At 40.5% G+C, this 19,655-nt stretch overlaps 1 protein-coding gene across 1 annotated transcript; it reads right to left on the reverse strand.

Moving 5' to 3' along the window:
• Positions 1 to 540: 540 nt before the first annotated feature.
• Positions 541 to 6,987, reverse strand: CXCL13 (C-X-C motif chemokine ligand 13). The gene is made up of 4 exons (XM_045473655.1): positions 6,862 to 6,987; positions 5,023 to 5,155; positions 2,164 to 2,244; positions 541 to 1,396 (listed from the first exon to the last, which is right to left on the reverse strand). Exons 1-4 carry the CDS (start codon positions 6,923 to 6,925, stop codon positions 1,372 to 1,374), a joined length of 303 nt encoding a protein of 100 aa, XP_045329611.1. The 5' UTR covers positions 6,926 to 6,987; the 3' UTR covers positions 541 to 1,371.
• Between the last annotated feature and the right edge of the window lie 12,668 nt (positions 6,988 to 19,655).

A 19,655-nucleotide genomic window follows, 5' to 3' on the forward strand; every position in this document is an offset into this window, starting at 1 on the left:
AATCAAAAAATAAAAAAGAATTGAAAGCAGGAGCCAGATATAGCTTTAAACCTGGGTGTGTTTGGAGTGGGCCCCCCAAAGTGGCAAGGGGAATGAGGGGCACTAGGGCAGTGGAACCCAGCCTACTGGGAAAGCCCAGCCCTGATGGGAGAGCCAGGCTGCATCCAGGGAAGGAGGGGATGGGGGTTTAAGGGTCTACTTCTTCTGTTTGTCAAACCCAGTGAAAAACTTTGTCAAAGCAAACATTGGAGACTTTAAGAACCAACATAAGTGAAAATAGGTTTTGGTAAGAATTTGGAAATCTCTAGAGGAAATAATGATGAGTATATCAAGGAAAAGAAGCTCTCCTAGTCAAGCATTTTCCCCCTGTGTTAATATCAGGAATAACTTCACTCACCCATTGCCACATAATTTAAAACAACTGTAAAAGGCAAGCATCATGCAAGCAAAAATTAACATGATGAAGTCCTACTTTTCATTGTGATGAGTCAGAGTGTCTAAATTTGAGCAAATGCTCTATTAAGAATGAGTTCCTCATAATTAAGTAAAACGTTTACTTGAGTTTATTGAATAGCATTAGATCAACAGGAAGCATTAAAGAATCAGGTACCAGAGACCAAGGGAAAAAAAAGTCTGTGCAAAAGATATGAGTAAGAAAAGTTCGTCAAAGCAAATGTATAAAAGAAGACATCTGAATATCAGTTTTTAAATGCTTTTCCTGAATATTCTACGAATTTAAGTCTGGAGATTGTTGAATGTTATTAGTTTTTGTCCAGGACAGTAAATCTCGTAAAAGAACTCTTTCGAATGAAAAGGACTCCATTTTTTTCAATAGTGAGCTTTTAAATGGAAGATAGCTACTATGAGAGCCCTCTGTCTCTTATAAAATTCCCTGGGTTTCCCAGGCAGGTTTCAGTCTCTTATGGAGGCCTGCTTTTCTTATGGCGTGAAATGATTGAAATGAATTCCATCATTTCCTTCTTAATTCAAGCCACATGTTCAGATTTGAGGTTTAAATTCTTGTTCCCCTAGTTTCTAGGAAAATTTAGTGTAAACAAGAGGTATACTATTCAAAGAAACCGATGTGATTTATTACTAAGTATCCTCAAGGAAACTTTCTTCCTGATTGATAAGAATGCCAAGTCCAAGTGTATAAGGGTACTATAATTTTTAAAAAGCTCAAGTTGGCCACATCAGCTTCTGTAAGCTTATTTAACATATATTTTCATGCTTGCTTATATGGGGAAGTTCTTTTTCTTGGAAAGACTCAGCCAAATACAAAACTAAAACCCAGAGCAGGAGGAGGGGCATAGGCAGGTGTCCTTAGTAGGGATATTGGCATCAGTTGACTCTTTTCTTAAACGCTGGAGCTCATGGAGTTGAAACAGCACTTTTTCTGTGAAATAAAAACAAAAACAAGAGAGTCATATTCACAGAGAGACTTACTAAAAACTGGTTTTCCTTAAAGATATCAAACAGGGGCGCCTGGGTGGCGCAGTCGGTTAAGCGTCCGACTTCAGCCAGGTCACGATCTCGCGGTCCGTGAGTTCGAGCCCCGCGTCGGGCTCTGGGCTGATGGCTCAGAGCCTGGAGCCTGTTTCCGATTCTGTGTCTCCCTCTCTCTCTGCCCCTCCCCCGTTCATGCTCTGTCTCTCTCTGTCCCAAAAATAAATAAACGTTGAAAAAAAAAATTAAAAAAAAAAAAAAAAAGATATCAAACAAGGACTGTTGTGCATATTGACTTTCCATTTAGTTTATTGAGCTACTGAAATGAGTCACACTTACTCATTTGAAAAGTAATAATAGTGAAGAATGGATATTTGTCTTGGGAATTTCTCATAAATTTAAAATGGTCCCCATTTAGGGGCTTCTAGGTGGCTCAGTCGGTTAAGCATCTGACTTCGGCTCAGGTTATGATCTCACGGTTCGTGGGTTTGAGCCATGCACCGACCGGGCTGTCTGCTGTCAATGCAGAACCCACTTCAGATCCTCTGTCCTCCTCTCTCTACGCCCCTGCCCCAGTCGTGTACTCTGTCTCTCTCAAAAATAAATAAACATTAAAAATAAATAAATAATTAAAATGGTCCCCATTTTGACTACCCATGAAAGGGAAGCCCTTCAGTACAAATTGGAATCTGAAAACCCTTGGGATGTCTGACTTACCTCTGTAACATTTTTATTAATTTTAGTATCCATTTAGCTTGAGGGTTCAAGCATACAACTGACTTATTCTTCTTCCAAACTCTGGGGGGAAAGAAAAATAATAAAAATAAGGCAGTGTTACATTTTAGTCAATCCTGCCCTTAGGGAGAGTGGAGTAGAAAAATATTCCCGGATGAAGTGGAATTGGAGGTGGGCAGTTTGGGATCTGTGTGTGAGCCAGTGGAGCTGAAGATGAGGTTAACAGAATCTTACGTGTCAGGGGTTAATGCTTTGCTGACAATCTTTACATGAATTGGAGGTGGACCAAATAGCTGACTCTAAGATTGGCTCACTTCTAAATCTATATCACATTATCTTTATGTCCCATAAAATAGATGGTTGTCTGTTGAGCTTGGGAGAACAAAATAAACGATAGGAAACACTCTCTTGAGAAAATTTCATTTGAAAAGCAGATCCAATGACATTTAATGTGGGAGAGGTTACAGAGCTGATTGCTCCGAGTGCCCCTGGCATTTTGTTGAACCTCTAGTTAGTGAGGCTTTCACTGCTCTGAGAGATTCGATAACAACAAAAGCAGCAACAATAATAGCTAATATTGATCAAGCACTTACAATGCGCCAATCGCTATCCTCAGCAGGTAACATGGATTATGTCAATCTCACACAAGTCCTTTGCTATAGAACTATTATTTCCTTACATTTAGATGAGGAACCTGAGGTTTAGAGAGTTTAAATAACTTGCCCAAGATGGCACGACAAATGCAAGGGCAGGGCAGCATTCGAATGAAGGTTATCTGCCTCCAGAACCCACACTTTTAGCCACCACTCTACATGGGCAGCATCTAAATAGTTATCAATAAGTGCCAGACACAGTGCTGAATGTTTTACCTGCAGTGAAAGATGTGAGGTCTCCCAGGTGATAGTGACCAGGGACACTCAACCCTCTATCGGGGTGACCTCTGAGCAAAACGATTTCTTCACCTTCACCTTAGCAAGAAGGATCTGTCCATCTAGCTTTGAAACTCCACCCTTGTAAATGAATCTTAGGTCAGAGGTCACAGCATTTTGGGGTTCTTGGGCAGAGTCTTCCAATTTGGTTTTTGAGTTCATGAGGGAAAATAGATTTCTGACCATCTGGACTCATAGCATTTTTACCCTGATTGCTATGTATTTCTCGTAATTTCCAGCTTTTGTTTCTATATCTGGTTAAAATTCAGAAATACAGAATTTGGTGACACGATATAAAATCAAATTTTTGCCCCTTCAAAATGATTATTGTTAATGAAGAGAAAGTTGGGGTGCATTACTTCCTCAGGTTGAGAGGTAAGAGACTTGACTCATGACAGCGGAAATGTAATAAAAGAGAGAGAGAGAGAGAGAGAGGAGAGAATCTCAGGTTTCTATGCAGCCAGAGGAACTGCTCTCAAGGTCATGGCTGGACTTGACATCTCTGAGTTTGAGGCCAATAATTGTGGATTAGTTAGAACCTTCATCAGTGAAGACATTAGGAAAAGTATAATGCCTTTTTAATGAAAAATTTTTGCACACGTTTTTGATATCCCATATTTCTTTTTTACAAGTTGAACACAACTAGTGCGACACCCAAAGCACATATCAAAATGGGACAAACAAAAAGAGGCTGATTACAAACATATCGAATGTCTAAAGAAGTACAGGGGCAGAGCTGCTAGTGAGAGTAACGTCAGGAAATGTGGAGAAAGATGCTGTGCCTAATATGTCCACGAGCTGTGGATGCTTGGTTCATAAAGATAGATCTAGGAAGGAGAAATCAAAGTTCCAAGTAGTGATACACAAAATATCTATAGGATTATTTAAAAAATGCAGTGTAACAATCCAACATTGCTTGTACCTCTCCTCTATGCCAGGTAAGGGATAAAGCATTGGGAGTAGAGAAACAAATAAATCTGGTCCCTGTCTATAAGGAACTTATTTCTGGTGACAGAGAGAATGGGAGAGAGAAAGAGAGCCACAAACCTGATTGCTTCAACACAGTGATGCTATAATAATCACAGCTAACATTTACTGAACATTTATTACATGTACTGTTGTGCCAGGCACTATACTAGGGGCTTTGCATGCAATGTGTAAATTCTCATTTGATGTGCCATGGAAAATGTTATGATAGAAGTATCAACAGATTTCTCTGAAAGTACTGAAAAGGGTCACAGAAACAAGAGGTCATGCTATTTCAGTTAAAGAAAATACCTATTAAACTTGCAGCCACAGCTGACTCCATAGCCTAACTCTTCAATCAGAGTAATGGTATCAAAGTTGGTAGATCTTAAAGCTAAGGGGCCGTCCCATAAAATAGATGTTCAGACCAAGGACTGTAGTGGGTACTTATTTTCTTGCTCTTTAACTTCTGGGGAACAAAGTGTCTGCTTCTGCTGGTGATTTGAATTTGGTAGGAGAGAAGAGGCTTGGAGGGGGAACACCTGGGTGGAGTCCTGGTTCTGTCCCTTTCTAAGGGTTTGCCTCAGGGCAGTTGGTTAACCTCCCTAAGCCTCAGTTTCTGCACCTGCAGAGCAGTGATAACACTAGATGTAACTTAATGTCTGTTAAAGGAATGTGATGAATGAATGTGAATAAAGCACTTAACTCAGGGACGCTGCAAAGTAGGTACTTAACAAATATTGTTGAGTCCCATTATTAGCTTGAGAGTTGTTAGCAACTCTCAAAATCAATCCCTTTAAGATTCTTGAATAAGAATACTATGCTGTACATATGAAATTAATGCAACATTGTATGTCAACAATACTAAAAAAATACTATATGGCAACATTTGATCTGATTTTCATTGGGAGAAAAGAATCACATACATTTTTCTCTTGCAACTTACATGATTTCTTTGTTTGGGCACCCATTCCCAGGAGGCAAGACCTGAAGCTTTTCAATGAGTTGGATGGGGATAAAGGCTGAGGTCTCTTGGACGCATTTACACTTTAAGTTTGTGTTAAAGGCCTCCAGAACACCTGTAAACACAATCAGTTATTTTAATCCCTTTGACATATAATTCATAACTTGAATTTAATTACTGATCTTTCATACGGTGCATTTGAAGATTTAAAAATTTCAAGTTGGCGCTTTCACCCAGATGCTTTTAGTTTGTGTATTTCTGCTTGTCTTGGCTTATTTTCGAACATTTTCTACCAAAACCTTAAAAATAAAATTAGCTTTCTAAAAGTACGACACCTATTGAAATTTGTGATAGCATTATATTGGTGCTCAGGTGATTGTATCATAAAATTTGAGAACCGCTGCTCTGGGGACTTAAAACTCACTTATAATTCATACAGTGTAAAATCAACTGATTTGATCTTCCCTCCAAACACATAAAAACCAAAGACATGAATCCCTTACAGTGTCCCCAGAGTAGTAATAAGCTGTTCTCATCATGCTCACCGCCCCCTTCCTTGTCTCTCCAAGGAAACACCACGGGAGATGATATATAGATATAGATATAGATATAGATATAGATATAGATATAGATATAGATATAGATATATGTATTTTAATACGATATATATATATATATATATATATATATATATATATATATATATATGTATATATGTATTTTAACACGCTGGTCCTTCATCTCGGTTGCAAATTATTACCAATGAAAGCTGACAATAAAAATTCAAGACTATTTTTATTCAATAACAGAAGTCATTAGTACTAGATACTTTTATAAGTCACTCTATCTCATGTATTTTAATGAAGTCTACCCTCTTAAGCCCAGTGCCTAACATAATGCTTGACACATATTTGCAAATAAAAGGGCCCTGGCTCTCAAGGCATTTACAATTTGGTGGAGGAAACAAATGAACAAAAACTAAAATGTCACAGAATGTTGTATTTCACACCCAGGATCCAAACTACATGATGGGAACAGAGGACTTTGCCAGGGCAATGGGACAGCTTTATGGAGGAGGTGAGAGATGAAGTTCTTGAAGAATAAAAATAGCATGTGAAGCAAAATAATCGAAAAACAATGCCTTACACTGTAAGAGCAAAACTTTGTTTTTTATACCTGAGCAGACTATATCATTCAGACTATATCATATCAATCCAAGGCACATGCCTTGGATTTCCTCATAAAAACTTACAACTTCAACTAGATGTTTATCTATTTATACAATCGTCACCCCATTTAGACTTGGAAGTCTCTGTCTTTGCAGAAAGCATGTACTTAAGTACCCATGTTGTGCTTACAGTGGTTCACGTCAGAGCTAGCCAAATAGAATTGCACCAAACGTTCTCTGCAGGAGACCAACCTGTTGAGGTCAATTATCTTTAAACCCTATAAAGGGTTTAGTCGGAAGGGGTAGCACTGAAAGGCAGAGCCAAGAAGATATATACATGGAAAGAATTAGTTATAGCAGAGCTGAATCTGAAAAAGACCAGGAATAGACAAACCAACGATAAGTCACACGGACGCTGAACTTCAGTATCTCTATCTATGGATAATAATCTTAACAACATAAGTGTCTCTAACCTCTAAGAGTTAAATCTCTAAGCATATTACTTTTAGAAACCGAGGAGTACTTAGGTAATCTCCCCCTTCCCATTTCAGTCATATTGCTCCCCATTTTTTAATTAAAAAAAAAAAAAGGAAAGAAATGCTGAAGACTATTTCTGCTCAAAGCACAATGAGAAGATAAGTGAAAGTTCTCACCATGGACTGGAGTGATGCTGTAGACCAACAGCATGAGAAGCAGAAATCCCAGAGAGAACCTCATTCTGCCTCAAGGTGGAGTTCAGACTTCAGCTCTGAGTCTAAACTGTGGGTTCTGAGGACAGAGATTCCTATTTATTTATACCAGTGAGGGCCCTCCCACTGCCTGTGTCTCCAATAGGTCAGCTGTGTCATCAGTTTTAAAAGTCCCCAAATATTGCTGAGCTTGCTTTTTTTTGAACTCCCCTTGCAAATTTTATGAATTGGCTTCAAAGCACTTTAAGTATAATGAAATATGTCTTACAAATATAGATTATAAATGGCAGGGATGCTGCAGAAATTTGGGAGTGGGGAGAGAGGGAAAAGACATCAGACTGGAGGTTCTACAGGTCACTGTGATTGTGGCTTTGATTGCTTCTCTCAGTGAAGGGTCAGCAGGCTTCCTCAATGAAATTTGTTTTGTTAATTTTTATTTTTTTTAAATGTTTATTTATTTTTGAAAGAGAGAGGGAGGGAGAGAGGAAGTGGGGGCAGGGGAGGGAGAGAGGGAGACACAGAATCCAAAGCAGGCTCCAGGCTCTGAGCTGTCAGCACAGAGCCCAAGGCAGGGCTTGAACCCACGAAATATGAGATCATGACCTGAGCCAAAGTCAGACACTTATCCGACTGAGCCACCCAGGCGCCCCTCTCAATGACATTTGAAAGCATGCGCCAGGAAATCAGGGAACTCTGTGGAGCACATCCTTGTGCCCTTGGCCCCTGTAAGAAAGTCTAACCTTTGGCAGGTGCTTAGTAAATATTTGCACACCTAATGAATGTCTCCTTATATACATATTTCTATGCTGACTAGGTTACTGTTTTCCTGCCAGACTTTCCCACCTTTTATTTCATCATCTGAAATATATAATTGCTTATGTAATTTGGTCATTGTGGAAATGCTGGAAGGGGGCAAGTATGTGTCTCCTCATTGGTGTGCCCGCGTCTCGATGAAGGGAGGGAGGCAACAACTTTGAGGAAGAGAATCTTTCAGTCTCAAGTATGCAGGTTATTGAGCTTTAGAACCAGGTGTCAGTGGAGGGTGTCATTAAAATTTCATCAGATACTGAACTCAGTATTACAGTATGTTTCACAAAACATATGCGCAGTTCATTTTTGATCCTCCCAAATGAGCCCATGTGGACAATGAGCTTATAGCCTTAACTCACTTGCTAGGAGTTCTTTGACTAAACAAAAGAAATAAAAGCATGTGGACAATAGGTGGTCTGGCGTAGAGTACCACTGGGCTGTCCTGGGAGTATACAAGTATGGATGTATGAAACCAGACTCATCAAACCACTGAAAGTTATGGTCTTCCTGGTGTGGTTTCCTAAACAATTTGTTTTTTTGTACTCACTTAGCATTGGGGATGTTTAGCATCTTAGATGTTCCATGGTGTATGGGGTTGGGGTTGTGGTAATGTCACACGACCTTACAACAAGTGGTTTTCCTCTTGGCCTGAATGACTGCAGTGACTACTGAAAACTCATCAGTGTTGAGGCAGCCTATCCCCTTGTTTGTGCAGTTTTAGTTGTTAGAAAGTTCTTCCCTATGTATATGTGAAAGGTGCTTCCTTAGTAGTTCAGTCAGTTTCTCCTAATCCAATACTTCATCACTATATGAAAACAATTCTAAATGCCCTTTTATATGATAACATTCCAAATATTTGAAGACACAGTGTGTGTCCCTCAGGAAGCACAGTTGGGTCCCTCAGGAAGCAGACAATGAGATGGATGTTGGAGTGAAAGAAGTTTCTTTTGCTGTTGTTTTCAGGATGACTCCTGTAGTAGGTAAAAGGGCAGGGAGCAGGAGTGGGCAGAGAGAGCCTCAGACTGCAGTGCTGATCCGACAAAGTCTGTGACAACTTCATGGAGATACCCTGAGAAAAGACTATTAGAGGAGCCCATAATGCAGAAATATCCAGGTCCTGCAACCCCTGCCATACTCAGTCACTGGGGCTTCTCAGAAACAGTATGGTCTCTGGTAGAAGGCACAAGGAGATCCCGGAGATATTAACAGCTGGAGGCTGTCAGCTGACTGTACTTTTCACAGCCGGCCAGCAAGTTATTTCTTTAAGGGACATCTGAGCAGTGAACTTCCATGGCTGTCACATAGGGCTATTAAATAGAGGTTAAGAGCACAAGCTATGGAATCACCCGGTCAATGACTTTGGACAGGTCACTTAATTTATCTCTGCCTTATGTTTAGTAGTTTTCACATGGGGATAATACTAATTTTAAAGGATTTTTTGGAGAATGAAATCATTCAATACATGTGGAGTTCTTGGTAGAGCGCCTGACACATATAATACATTCAATAGATAGCCTGTCTGTTCATCCGTCTATCCATTCATCCATCCATCCACCCATTAACAGGTCTTAAGTAACTTCTGCTCTAAAACCCGCATAGACACACTTCGAAGGCAAATATCTCTAGGTCCTTTAACTTATAACACAGTTTGAAATTCTTTCAACTTCTTTCCACCACTTATCTTCAAAAAGAGAAAGGTTATCTTTTTGAAATCTGTTGGGTCTTTTTCATTGTTTCTCCTAAATCATGACTGCTCTTCCTTTTGCCTTCCCATACTTTCACTGAGTCCCACACACACACACACACTCCCGTGTACACACATATCTGAACGCCATAGTACCCCAAGTATGGCTTGGCCAGTGCAAACTAGAGGAGGCCCATTACCTCCTTTGTCCTAGGCACTATTCTATTAATGCCTTCCTAGACTGAATAACATTATTCTGGTCACTTATACTGAGTAGACAGGCAATGAATTTTTTTTTCTTTTGAAAATGGCCAATTTCTATGTCTCACTCATTTCACTCTTGTGCCATTTGATTTTGGGAACCAAGTGTAGCAGTTTTACACTTGCCTCTGTTATATGTACTATATATCTCCTTGTTAGAGCAAAAATGAGTGATGCTGACAATAACAGGAAGAATATAGGGACAAAAGTACCTGAAAGAGGACTCTGAATAAACCCAGGAAATTCCACAATTGTTAAAATAGGACCACTGGGTCAGGGAGCTAATTCCAGAGCAATTCTAAAGTTTGATTTTGGTCTTTTTAATGCCCAGAGTTCTGGATTTAGCTTATACTGACAATAGGAGCCTTATGCCTGCTTCCCCCAAGATAGGATTGGAGGTTGGGCAGCTCTCGGGTAGCCCAATTGTTCTAGAAGTTTCCAGAATGACTCTCCATGATCTCATTTATGGTAGGGGTATAAATTGCAAAGACTTTGAATCCAAGAAGAAAAGTTTGAACCAATGGATTTTATTTTTAAAATAGCTTTTATGGATACCTTTGTTTAAAAATATAAAAATACATAACTTGATTTACACCCTGATTTTTATGATTGGATACATAAAAACAGGAAAAATGAGAAAATTATGGGGAAGGTTTTCCTCCCTGACTTCGGAAATAAGCCAGATTTTCTCCTCAGACCCAAGAAAAACTGAGGAGTTTTGAGCACCTTAATACTCGTGGTCCATGGACCAGCACCATCAGCTTCATCTGAGAAGTTGTTAAAAATGCAAAATCTCAGGTCCTGCACTTTAACAAGATTCCTAGGTGATTTGAATGCACCTTAAAGTCTGAGAAGCACCTGTAGCAGAGCATGAGCCACACACACATTCAAATTGTCTTCAGAGACATGCTTGCCCAAGTAATCTCCTCAGGGTATGATGTACAGATATCCCTGAGTGAAAGCATCCAGGACAAACGTGCCCACTGAGAGCTAAGTGCAGAGCAGTGATATCAACAAGAAAGACACTCCTTCCCAAGACATGAAGAAATGAAATGTCACTAAAATAGAGAGGTGGCAAAACTGGCCTAAGTATCTACCAATCTAGCAGGCCAGTAGTCATTGAACAGGGGAGCTCTGGTAGAGTTAAAAATTCTTACAATGTTTAGTAGTTTGTAACAAAACAGGAGATAAGACAAAGGTCACTCGGACCAAACTGAGAACATTTTCTTTCATGCCATTTAAAAAGCAACCCAAGTAGAAAATAGAAACTTACTCCGTTCTGTTAAGTGTTTTAACCTGCTGAAAATCTGGCATCTATTTGCTTCTGATAGATTGCTGGTAGGTAAGAGCCCAAGTTTTGAAATCAGACCATCTGGGTTTGTCACCCCCTCCAACACTCACTTGCCTTGTCACCATCCCCAAGTCTCAGGTCCTCCTGTATTAATAGGATTATTTACTGTAATACCTTCTTAGAGATTTGTATAGGGAACACAGTACCAAGAAAGTGCTTTGCTTGGTGTTTGGGCAAATAGCAAACACTCAATAAATGTTAGATTTTTTTTACCTTTGTGAAAACACAAAAATTTATGAGATGGTATTGTATTGTATTGTATTTTGATAAGAATACAACATGAGATCTATCCTCTTAAAAATTTTTTTAAGTGTGGGCGCCTGGGTGGCTCAGTCGGTTAAGCGTCCAACTTCGGCTCAGGTCATGATCTCGCGGTCCGTGAGTTTGAGCCCCGGGTCGGGCTCTGTGCTGACCGCTCAGAGCCTGGAGCCTGTTTCGGATTCTGTGTCTCCCTCTCTCTCTGACCCTCCCCCATTCATGCTCTGTCTCTCTCTGTCTCAAAAATAAATAAACGTTTTAAAAAAAATTTTTGTTTAAGTGTACCATACAATATTGTTGACTATAAGCATAATCATGCACAACAGATCTCTAGATCTTATTCATCTTTTTTAAAAAGCAACTTTGGCTTATTTGTGAGTCAAGCTCTTGATGTGAATTAAAATGTCTCTAGGTTTCTGTTGGACATTTATGATTCCTTCAGTTTGAAGGTCCTCTGGTCAAAAAGCTGTTCCTTATTGAGACTGATCACCCACACTTCATTTCTACCCACTTTCAACAAAAAATATTGATCTATTTCCCCTAAGGAGATAGACATGGAGGTTTGTATTAGTTATAAATGTACTGAAGTCTTTTTTTAAAAAAAAATTTTAATGTTTATTTATTTTCGACAGAGAGAGAGCACAAGCAAGGGAGGGAGGGCAGAGAGAGAGAGGGAGACACGGAATACGAAACAGGCTCCAGGCTCTGCACCGTCAGCACAGAGCCCAATGCAGGGCTCAAACCCACGAACTGTGAGATCATGGCCTGAGCCCAATTCAGATGCCTAACCAACTGAGCCACCCAGGCTCCCCTAAATGTACTAAAGTCTTACCTAGAAGGTGTTTTACCTTTTGCCATCAATTTCATCTCAACTGAATTGCTTACAACAGTCTGTTGTTTTCCAGATAATGGTTTCAAGACCAGTATTTGTGGAAAAGGTATTTTTCAAAGATAGTTAAATTTACATTTCAAGTTTTGCTCAAGTTCAACTCAAATACGGTGAACCCGAGACAAAGCTAAAATGTGCCTTCAATTCAAAACGGTGATTTGCAAGAAGACTGCTAGGTGGCAGCATTACTTATGAAAACAGCTTGCTGGAAGGGAAAAAGGCCAGTCCTCAGGTAAAGATCCCGGAGTGCTGATAAGAGTGCTGTGCTGCGTATTCTTTCAACGTTCAAATCATTTATTTGATTTGGTTTGTTGCTTTCTAAAGCTATATTGTGAGATTTGAGATTTTTTGATTAGGCTGAAATGTTCATCAAAGAGGGGAGAAAAACCCCTAAAAATCTGAAGTAATCCAACAAATTCTGGGCCAAATCTAACTTCCTGACCCCAAGATTGCAAAATCAGATGCCTCAGTGCTCTGGCATGCAATCACATTGGGCCTCAGCAGAGCTGGGTGTGAACCTTCTACGATGAGAAAGTTTTCGGGGCGCCTGGGTGGCGCAGACGGTTAAGCGTCCGACTTCAGCCAGGTCACGATCTCGCGGTCCGTGAGTTCGAGCCCCGCGTCGGGCTCCGGGCTGATGGCTCAGAGCCTGGAGCCTGTTTCCGATTCTGTGTCTCCCTCTCTCTCTGCCCCTCCCCTGTTCATGCTGTGTCTCTCTCTGTCCCAAAAATAAATAAACGTTGAGAAAGTTTTCAGAGAACAGTGAAGCTACCACATACCAATGTCAAAGTGTAGTCAAGTTTTCCAGCCTTTTAAAGTACACCACAACGAACATTAGCAAAACAGTCACCTTGTTTCTTTCATTGATTCCCTAATCTATATGTTATTTTCTCATCTGCTTTTCTCACCGAGCATACATATCTTTATGTTATAACCACGTATGGAGTCCTGGATGTTATAAATATAAATCAATGGTTTAATTTTCCAGCAAGAGCACCCCTATTTACTTTTGAAAGTTTTTGGCATATCACTCTGTCCTTTTAACAACTGCTGATCCTCAGCCCTCAGGTGTCTCCAGGCAGTCCTCTTGGCCTTATATTCCTTTTCCAGCGTGTCCCCTTTGTCTAACCAGACACTAAGCTCCTCTTCTCACTGGATACTCTTTCCCCAGGCAAGCATGTCTTTCCCCTGCTTCAAATTGAGATATAAGTCCACTCACATTGGTATCTATCCAATAGCCTACTGGTCATTACTTCATAGAGGCCTTTTTGGTCTCTCCAACCCATCATATTCAAAAATGAACTTAGTCTCTCCAAAATCTGCTCTACCTCCAATATTTTCAGTCTTAGTGAATGGTATCATCATCCACCTAGTTGCTCAGAAGCCGGGAAGTCATCTTTCCTTCATTTCCCTTAATCTTGGTCTCCAATAGTTGCCACTTATATCTGTTACAGTGTCTTGGCTTTGTCCACTTTTCTCCACTCTCACTGCCACTTCCTATTCCAAGCCACCATTGTTTATTGTTGGAACTACCATGGCAACAGCCTCTCTTCCCATCCCTATTTTCACCCTGCTGCCAGTCATCTTTTCAAAACACAAACCTGATCATCTCACTGCTCTGCTTCAAAAGCTTCTCACTGTCCTTAGGTGGCTAAGTCCTTACATGGATCTTGGCCTCCTCTCCAATTTCATCTCCCCTTACTCCCTTGCTCTCTACTCAACTTTTCAGGTGGATTTGGGAACCCTGTGTAATCCCTCTGCCTTCCACTAGGGGTCTGAAGTTCACAGGTTGAGCATCTTCTGCAAGGACTCCAATGTTGTATTCTAAATGGATACTTTCTTCCTCATTGTCAGTACCTTGATATTTTACATGTTTCCTTCTAGCTCTACTGCTATGGCTTTATTTATATTTATTCTCAATAACAGGGTGTTGTAGGTGGGCTAGAAGTGGAACATGGATATTTTTGAAGCTTATAATTAGGTAATACCTTACCTTCCTCCTGAGTAGAACATGTTTACTTTGGACTCTCAACTTGTTGGTGTATAATGAAGAATGTTTCCTCCAATAACCTTGACTCTAGTATATTGACACTTGCTTTCCTGCTATGTAAGGCATCTTTTGCTTAGCTTAATACCTTCTAGGTCCATCCATGTTGTTGCAAATGGCAAGATCTCATTCTTTTTTTTATGGCTGAGTAATACTCCATTGTATGTATGTGTGTTTATAGCTCTATATCTGTATCTATATATCTATATCTATATCTATAATCTATATATCATGCCTTTATCCATCTATGGATGGACACTTAGGTTACTTCCATATATTGGCTATTGTAAATAACACTGCAATAAACATAGGGGTGCATATATCTTTCTGGATTTGTGTTTTCATATTCTTTGGGTAAATACTTAGTAGTCGAATTACTGCATCATATATTATTTCTGTTTTTAAGTTTTTGAGAAACCTCCATACTGTTTTCCAAAGTGGCTGTACCAGTTTGCATCCCCACTAACAGAGCTCCAGCTTTCCCTTGTCTCCACATCCTTGTCAACACTTGTTATTTCTTGTCTCTTGGATACTAGCCACCCAGAGGAGTGTGAGGTGATATCTCATTGTAGTTTTGATTTGTATTTCCCTAATGATGAATGATGTTGAGCATCTTTTCAAGTGTCTGTTGCCCATCTGTGTGTCTTCTTTGGAAAGAGAAGGTCCTTTTTCAGGTCCTCTACCCATGTCTATTTGGAATTTTTTTTTTTTTTGGCATTGAGTTTTTATAAGTTCTTTACATATTTTGTATATTAATCCCCTTAATTGATATATGATTTACAAATATGTTCTCCCATTCAGTGGGTTGTTTTGTTGATGGTTTCCTTCACTGTGCAAAAGCTTTTTATTTTGGTGTAGTCCCAATAGTTTATTTTTGTTTTTGTTTCCCATGCCTCAGGAGACCATTCTAGAAAAATACTGTGAAGGCCAATGTCAAAGAGATTACTGCCTAAGTTTTCTTTTAAGATTTTTATAGTTTTAGGTCTCACTTTTAGGTCCTAAACCATTTTGAAATTATTTTTGTATATGGTATGAGAAACTGGTCCAGTTTCATTCTTTTGCATGTAGCTGTCTGGTTTTCCCAGGACGATTTATTTAAGAGACTGTCTTTCCCCATTGTATATTCTTTCTCCCTTTGTTGTAGACTAGTTGACCATATAAGTGTGGGTTTATTTCAGGCTGTCTGCCCAATGGAACATTTCTGTCCCGTTGACCTATGTGTACATTTTTATGCCAGTACTATAGCTTGGTAGTATATCTTGAAATCTGGGACTGTGATACTTCCAGGTTTGTTCTTTTTTTCTCAAGATTGCTTTGGCTATTCAGTGTCTTTTGTGGTTCCAAACAAATTTTAGGATTATTTGTTCCAGTTCTGTGAAGGCAACATTTTTTTTTTTTTTTTTTTTTTTTTAGTATGACAAGGTCCATAAAGAAGTATCATGGGGTATGGCTTTATTTAGTCAATTCTCTATCCCCACGCAAACTGAAAGACTATTTGGGACCATTGATAGATGATTGGAATGCCAAGCTGAAGACACGCTGTGTGATAACATCTCTGGACAGAAGCATGCTTATTTGAAGTCCAGAACTTATTGTCTTAGGAAGTGGGACAGAGAACTGGGTAGAGGTCATTTCCCCTAACTGTGCTACAGATGATAGTAAAGCTCCGAGACTATGAAGGCTCAGGGTGATAGAGCAGCATCCTCAGAAGGCCCCTACAGTGCAGCTGTGATGCATCCTGGCAAAGAAGCTAGAGCAAAAATCACTGACAGTCTTGTTACACATTTCCCAGAAATCAGTAGGGTGCTTCTTGGGGGCGGTGGACAGAAGTCCTATAGACAAGTGAGTCAGAGTCTTAGAAGTGCAGTATCAATACATACATGGCTACGTTTATAGTCAAACGCTGTGGCTTTCACACTTTTTTGCTGCATTCCTCTGTGAGTCATGAACAAAGAAAGGCTTATTAAATCTCCTTCTATGGTTCAGTTTTATTTAGGGTCCATGCGTGAACTAAGTCACTATCATTGCTCTGTTCTTGCTTTCAAATGCACAGACAATTGAGTGTCTACTATATGTCAGGCATGCAATATGCATTAAAAAAAAAAAAAAAGGTGTGGCCCATGCCGTGTGAGAATCAGCCAAAAATTTAGTACCTTTACTGCATGCACTTGGGTTTCTAAGTGCAACACACGCTGGCCCAGAGTTTAAAAGCACAAATTAGCATTACTTTTACTCAGGGTGATTGGAATGTTCTAGTACAATTTTCTTTCTTTCTTTCTTTCTATTTATTTTTGAGAGAGAGAGAAAGAGAGAGAGAGAGAGCACGAGAGAGTGACGGGCAGAGAGGGGGAGACACAGAATCTGAAACAGGCTTCAGGTTCCGAGAGCTGTCAGCACAGAGCCCAGTGTGGGGCTTGAACCCACAAGCCACGAGATCATGCCCTGAGCTGAAGTTGGACACCTGACCAACTGAGCCACCCAGGCTCCCCAACACATTTTTTCCCCTTAATTATGAAACATAAGAGGTCTTAGTAGAGAACTCAAAAGCAGCAGCTGCCCATACTAAATGAACAGAAATATGAGTCATGTCCATAGACCTTCTATCTACTTCAGTGATAAGCAAAAAGTTTTTGTTTCGTTGGTTAAAAAAAAGTACTGGTAAATGTTTTATTTGTTTGTTTTTTAAATATTTATTTATTTTTGAGAGAGTACAAGCCGGGGAGGGAGAGAGAGATGGACTGAGGATCCAAAGCAGGCTCTGCGCTGATAGCAGCCGTTTGTGGGGCTTGAATTCACCAACCGTGAAATCGTGACGTGAGCTGAAGTGGGACACTCAACAGATGAGCCACCCAGGTGCCCCTGTGCTGGCGAATGTTTCTGGAAATAGTTCTGACGTGTGGCATTTGCTACCCATGTGAGTTCACTGAATGTGGAGTCGGGGATTGATGAGAAATCGGAGCTCACTGGCATTGGCACACCACGGGACCTGCCTGTCAATACAGCCAGAGCAGTGTCCCTAGGATCCATGACATGAAGTGTTTATTCTGTGCCTTGACACTCATCTTAGCGGAGGCCTGGGCGGCCGTCTACAGGTGAATGTCCGCAAGGAAGTTTTTGAGCTATTTTGCTGCCCACAGCTCTAATGACAAAGCTGACAAAATGGATGATTTTGATTCAAGTATCAGTAAACAATCCCTATTTGTGGAGGAGACAAACTGGCTCTAACAACCTTGTCCTCCACAGAAGTAGTGCTACAAGGGCCTTTGCCGTGGCCTCAAGGCATTGGGAGTAGCTCTGAGCACCAGGGTTTCCAGGCAGAGGAGAAGCTGGGCCTCTGTGGGCCAAAAGCCAGTTGTCTAAGAGCTCATCCCCCTTCCCTTCGTTGACTTGCTCTAGTAGTCTCCTGAGATACTCAAAACTAGCCCTTCTGACTCAAAATCTGGTATTCTTACCATTAAGCTGAGCCTCAAGCACTTGCACTGTGGTTCAGTGTTGCCAGGAAGCAGATGTCACGTCTTAAGGAAAAGCAGCCTTGCCTCTATGACATGGCTTGCAGTGCGCATGCACATCAAACAGGAGCACTGCCGCCCTTCTGCTCGTGCACAGAGTGACACTGCTCTTCCTAGTCCCTTCAGCCAGCCCCATCTCTGGGTTCAGCCCCAGATACCTGTTAGGAAAACCTCTGGCAGCTGTCTGTCTGCTCCCATGTCTGGGGCAGTACTGGCCTCCCCTCCCCTCTACAGGTTGAAGGCAGAGCTCTCTATCCGGGTGCTGATACCACTGTGGCAAGCCCTCCTTCGTACAAAAACAACCTCTGTCTTCAAACACTCTCACCTTTTCCCTGGAATTAGGAGACCTAGATTTGGAAGCTCACTGTTCTTGAGCTGACTACTTAAACTCTGAGCTCCAAATTTTCTCATCTGTGAGAAGGAAATAACAGCTGTCTACATGAGGGTGACATAGGAAATTAATGTATGTGAAGGTATTTCATAAAGTATAAAATGATTTTGAAATTCAAGGTATTTTACTATCTCTCCATTACTCTGTTTTTGTGTTTCCATTGGCTTTATAAAGTTGCTGAGATCAACTTCCTGAAAGCCACATGAATTTATCAGCTTGGCTTCGGAAGGCTAGGTCTCCAGGGAATGCCACTCCGTCATCATGTCAGCACCAGTGATGCATCTCCAACTCTGGCGTGACTCCCAACAGGGGGCACATATGGGAGATGACGTGAGGCAATGATTATTGCTCCTTCTTACTGTAAATTGGAGGTGATCCTCTCTACTCCTTGAAGCTTGGTTGGCTCTTAAAATGTTTAATTGGTGCTTTGACAGTTTTGTTTTAACAGAAAGTGATTCATAATAGCACACAATTGGGGAAATGGAGCAAACTTTCAGTTTCTACTCATCTCCTCTGGTCAAAAATTTATCTTGTTGGTTTGAAGAAGAGTGCCCAAGACCACCCAAATCCTAGGGAATGATGGAAGAATAGAGCCTAAAGAGAGGGGTCTAGAGGGAGAGGAAAGAAAGATATGAGTCACAATTACAACTTTGCTCACTTGTTTGTAAGTCATTAACCTCTCTGGATTACTTAAAGTGAAGCTGATCATAACATAATGTACATTTAGCTGCTCAGAATTCAAAATTTCTTGTTTTGGAGAAATATCCCACTGTGTGTCTTGGGGGACAGTAAGTTCTCATTTCCACTATGGAATCTGAAAAGGCTCCTAGTGGTCAGGACATAAGAGCCAGGATGGCAACCTTAGTGATCTCACCCACAGCTTTGAATCTTGAGTGATTCAATGTCTGTGTTTTAACTGGCCTGCCTGTGGCATGACCTCAGCATGGTTCCTGCTGCCCAGTTCCCATGGCCTCCCCTGGATTCCATGGCTTGTCCAATATGCTTCCAATTATTTCTTTAGGTAGCCAGAATTGTTTTTGTTGCTCCTGTATGTCAGTGACAACCTTGAACTCTGTATAGAAGGACATGATTCTGTTTTTTGTAGAGATGAAAATTTAGAGCTCAGTCTAAGTGGTTAGTTAAAGATGAATGAGCTCTCTGATTTAGGTGCCTTGATTTTAAAGTCCATCATTCAGCAGTATTTGCTGCACATCGACTGTGTGCCAGGCTCTTTGCTGGCATGAAGAACATGGTGGTGAATGACATGAATAGAGCAGAGCAGGGCCATGTGAACTGTGGCCTGGGTTCTCTAGGTATCAATACAATTTGGGAGCACTTATACACAAGTGGATTTCACAGTCCCACTGACGGAATCCAAATTTACGGGGGTCAGACTAGAAAAGCTGCATGGTTAATAAGCTCCCCAGGTTCTGAGGATATAATAATGTGTAACATAGTGAGTGTAGTTAACAGTACTGTATTATATACTTGAAGGATGTTAAGAGACTAGATCTTAAATGTTCTCACCACAAAAAAAGATATGGTAACTATGTGATGT

Source organism: Leopardus geoffroyi, chromosome B1, assembly GCF_018350155.1.
Source record: "Leopardus geoffroyi isolate Oge1 chromosome B1, O.geoffroyi_Oge1_pat1.0, whole genome shotgun sequence".
NCBI classification, from domain to species: domain Eukaryota; kingdom Metazoa; phylum Chordata; class Mammalia; order Carnivora; family Felidae; genus Leopardus; species Leopardus geoffroyi.

What these genes read in the sequence shown, in the direction of transcription:
- CXCL13 (XM_045473655.1), bottom strand. Translation starts at nt 6,925, where the DNA reads ATGAGGTTCTCTCTGGGATTTCTGCTTCTCATGCTGTTGGTCTACAGC. An exon ending in TGCCCAAACAAAGAAATCAT is followed by an intron (nt 2,245 to 5,022) that starts GTAAGTTGCAAG and finishes CTTTCCCCCCAG; the next exon opens with AGTTTGGAAGAAGAATAAGT. An exon ending in TTAATAAAAATGTTACAGAG is followed by an intron (nt 1,397 to 2,163) that starts GTAAGTCAGACA and finishes TTTATTTCACAG; the next exon opens with AAAAAGTGCTGTTTCAACTC.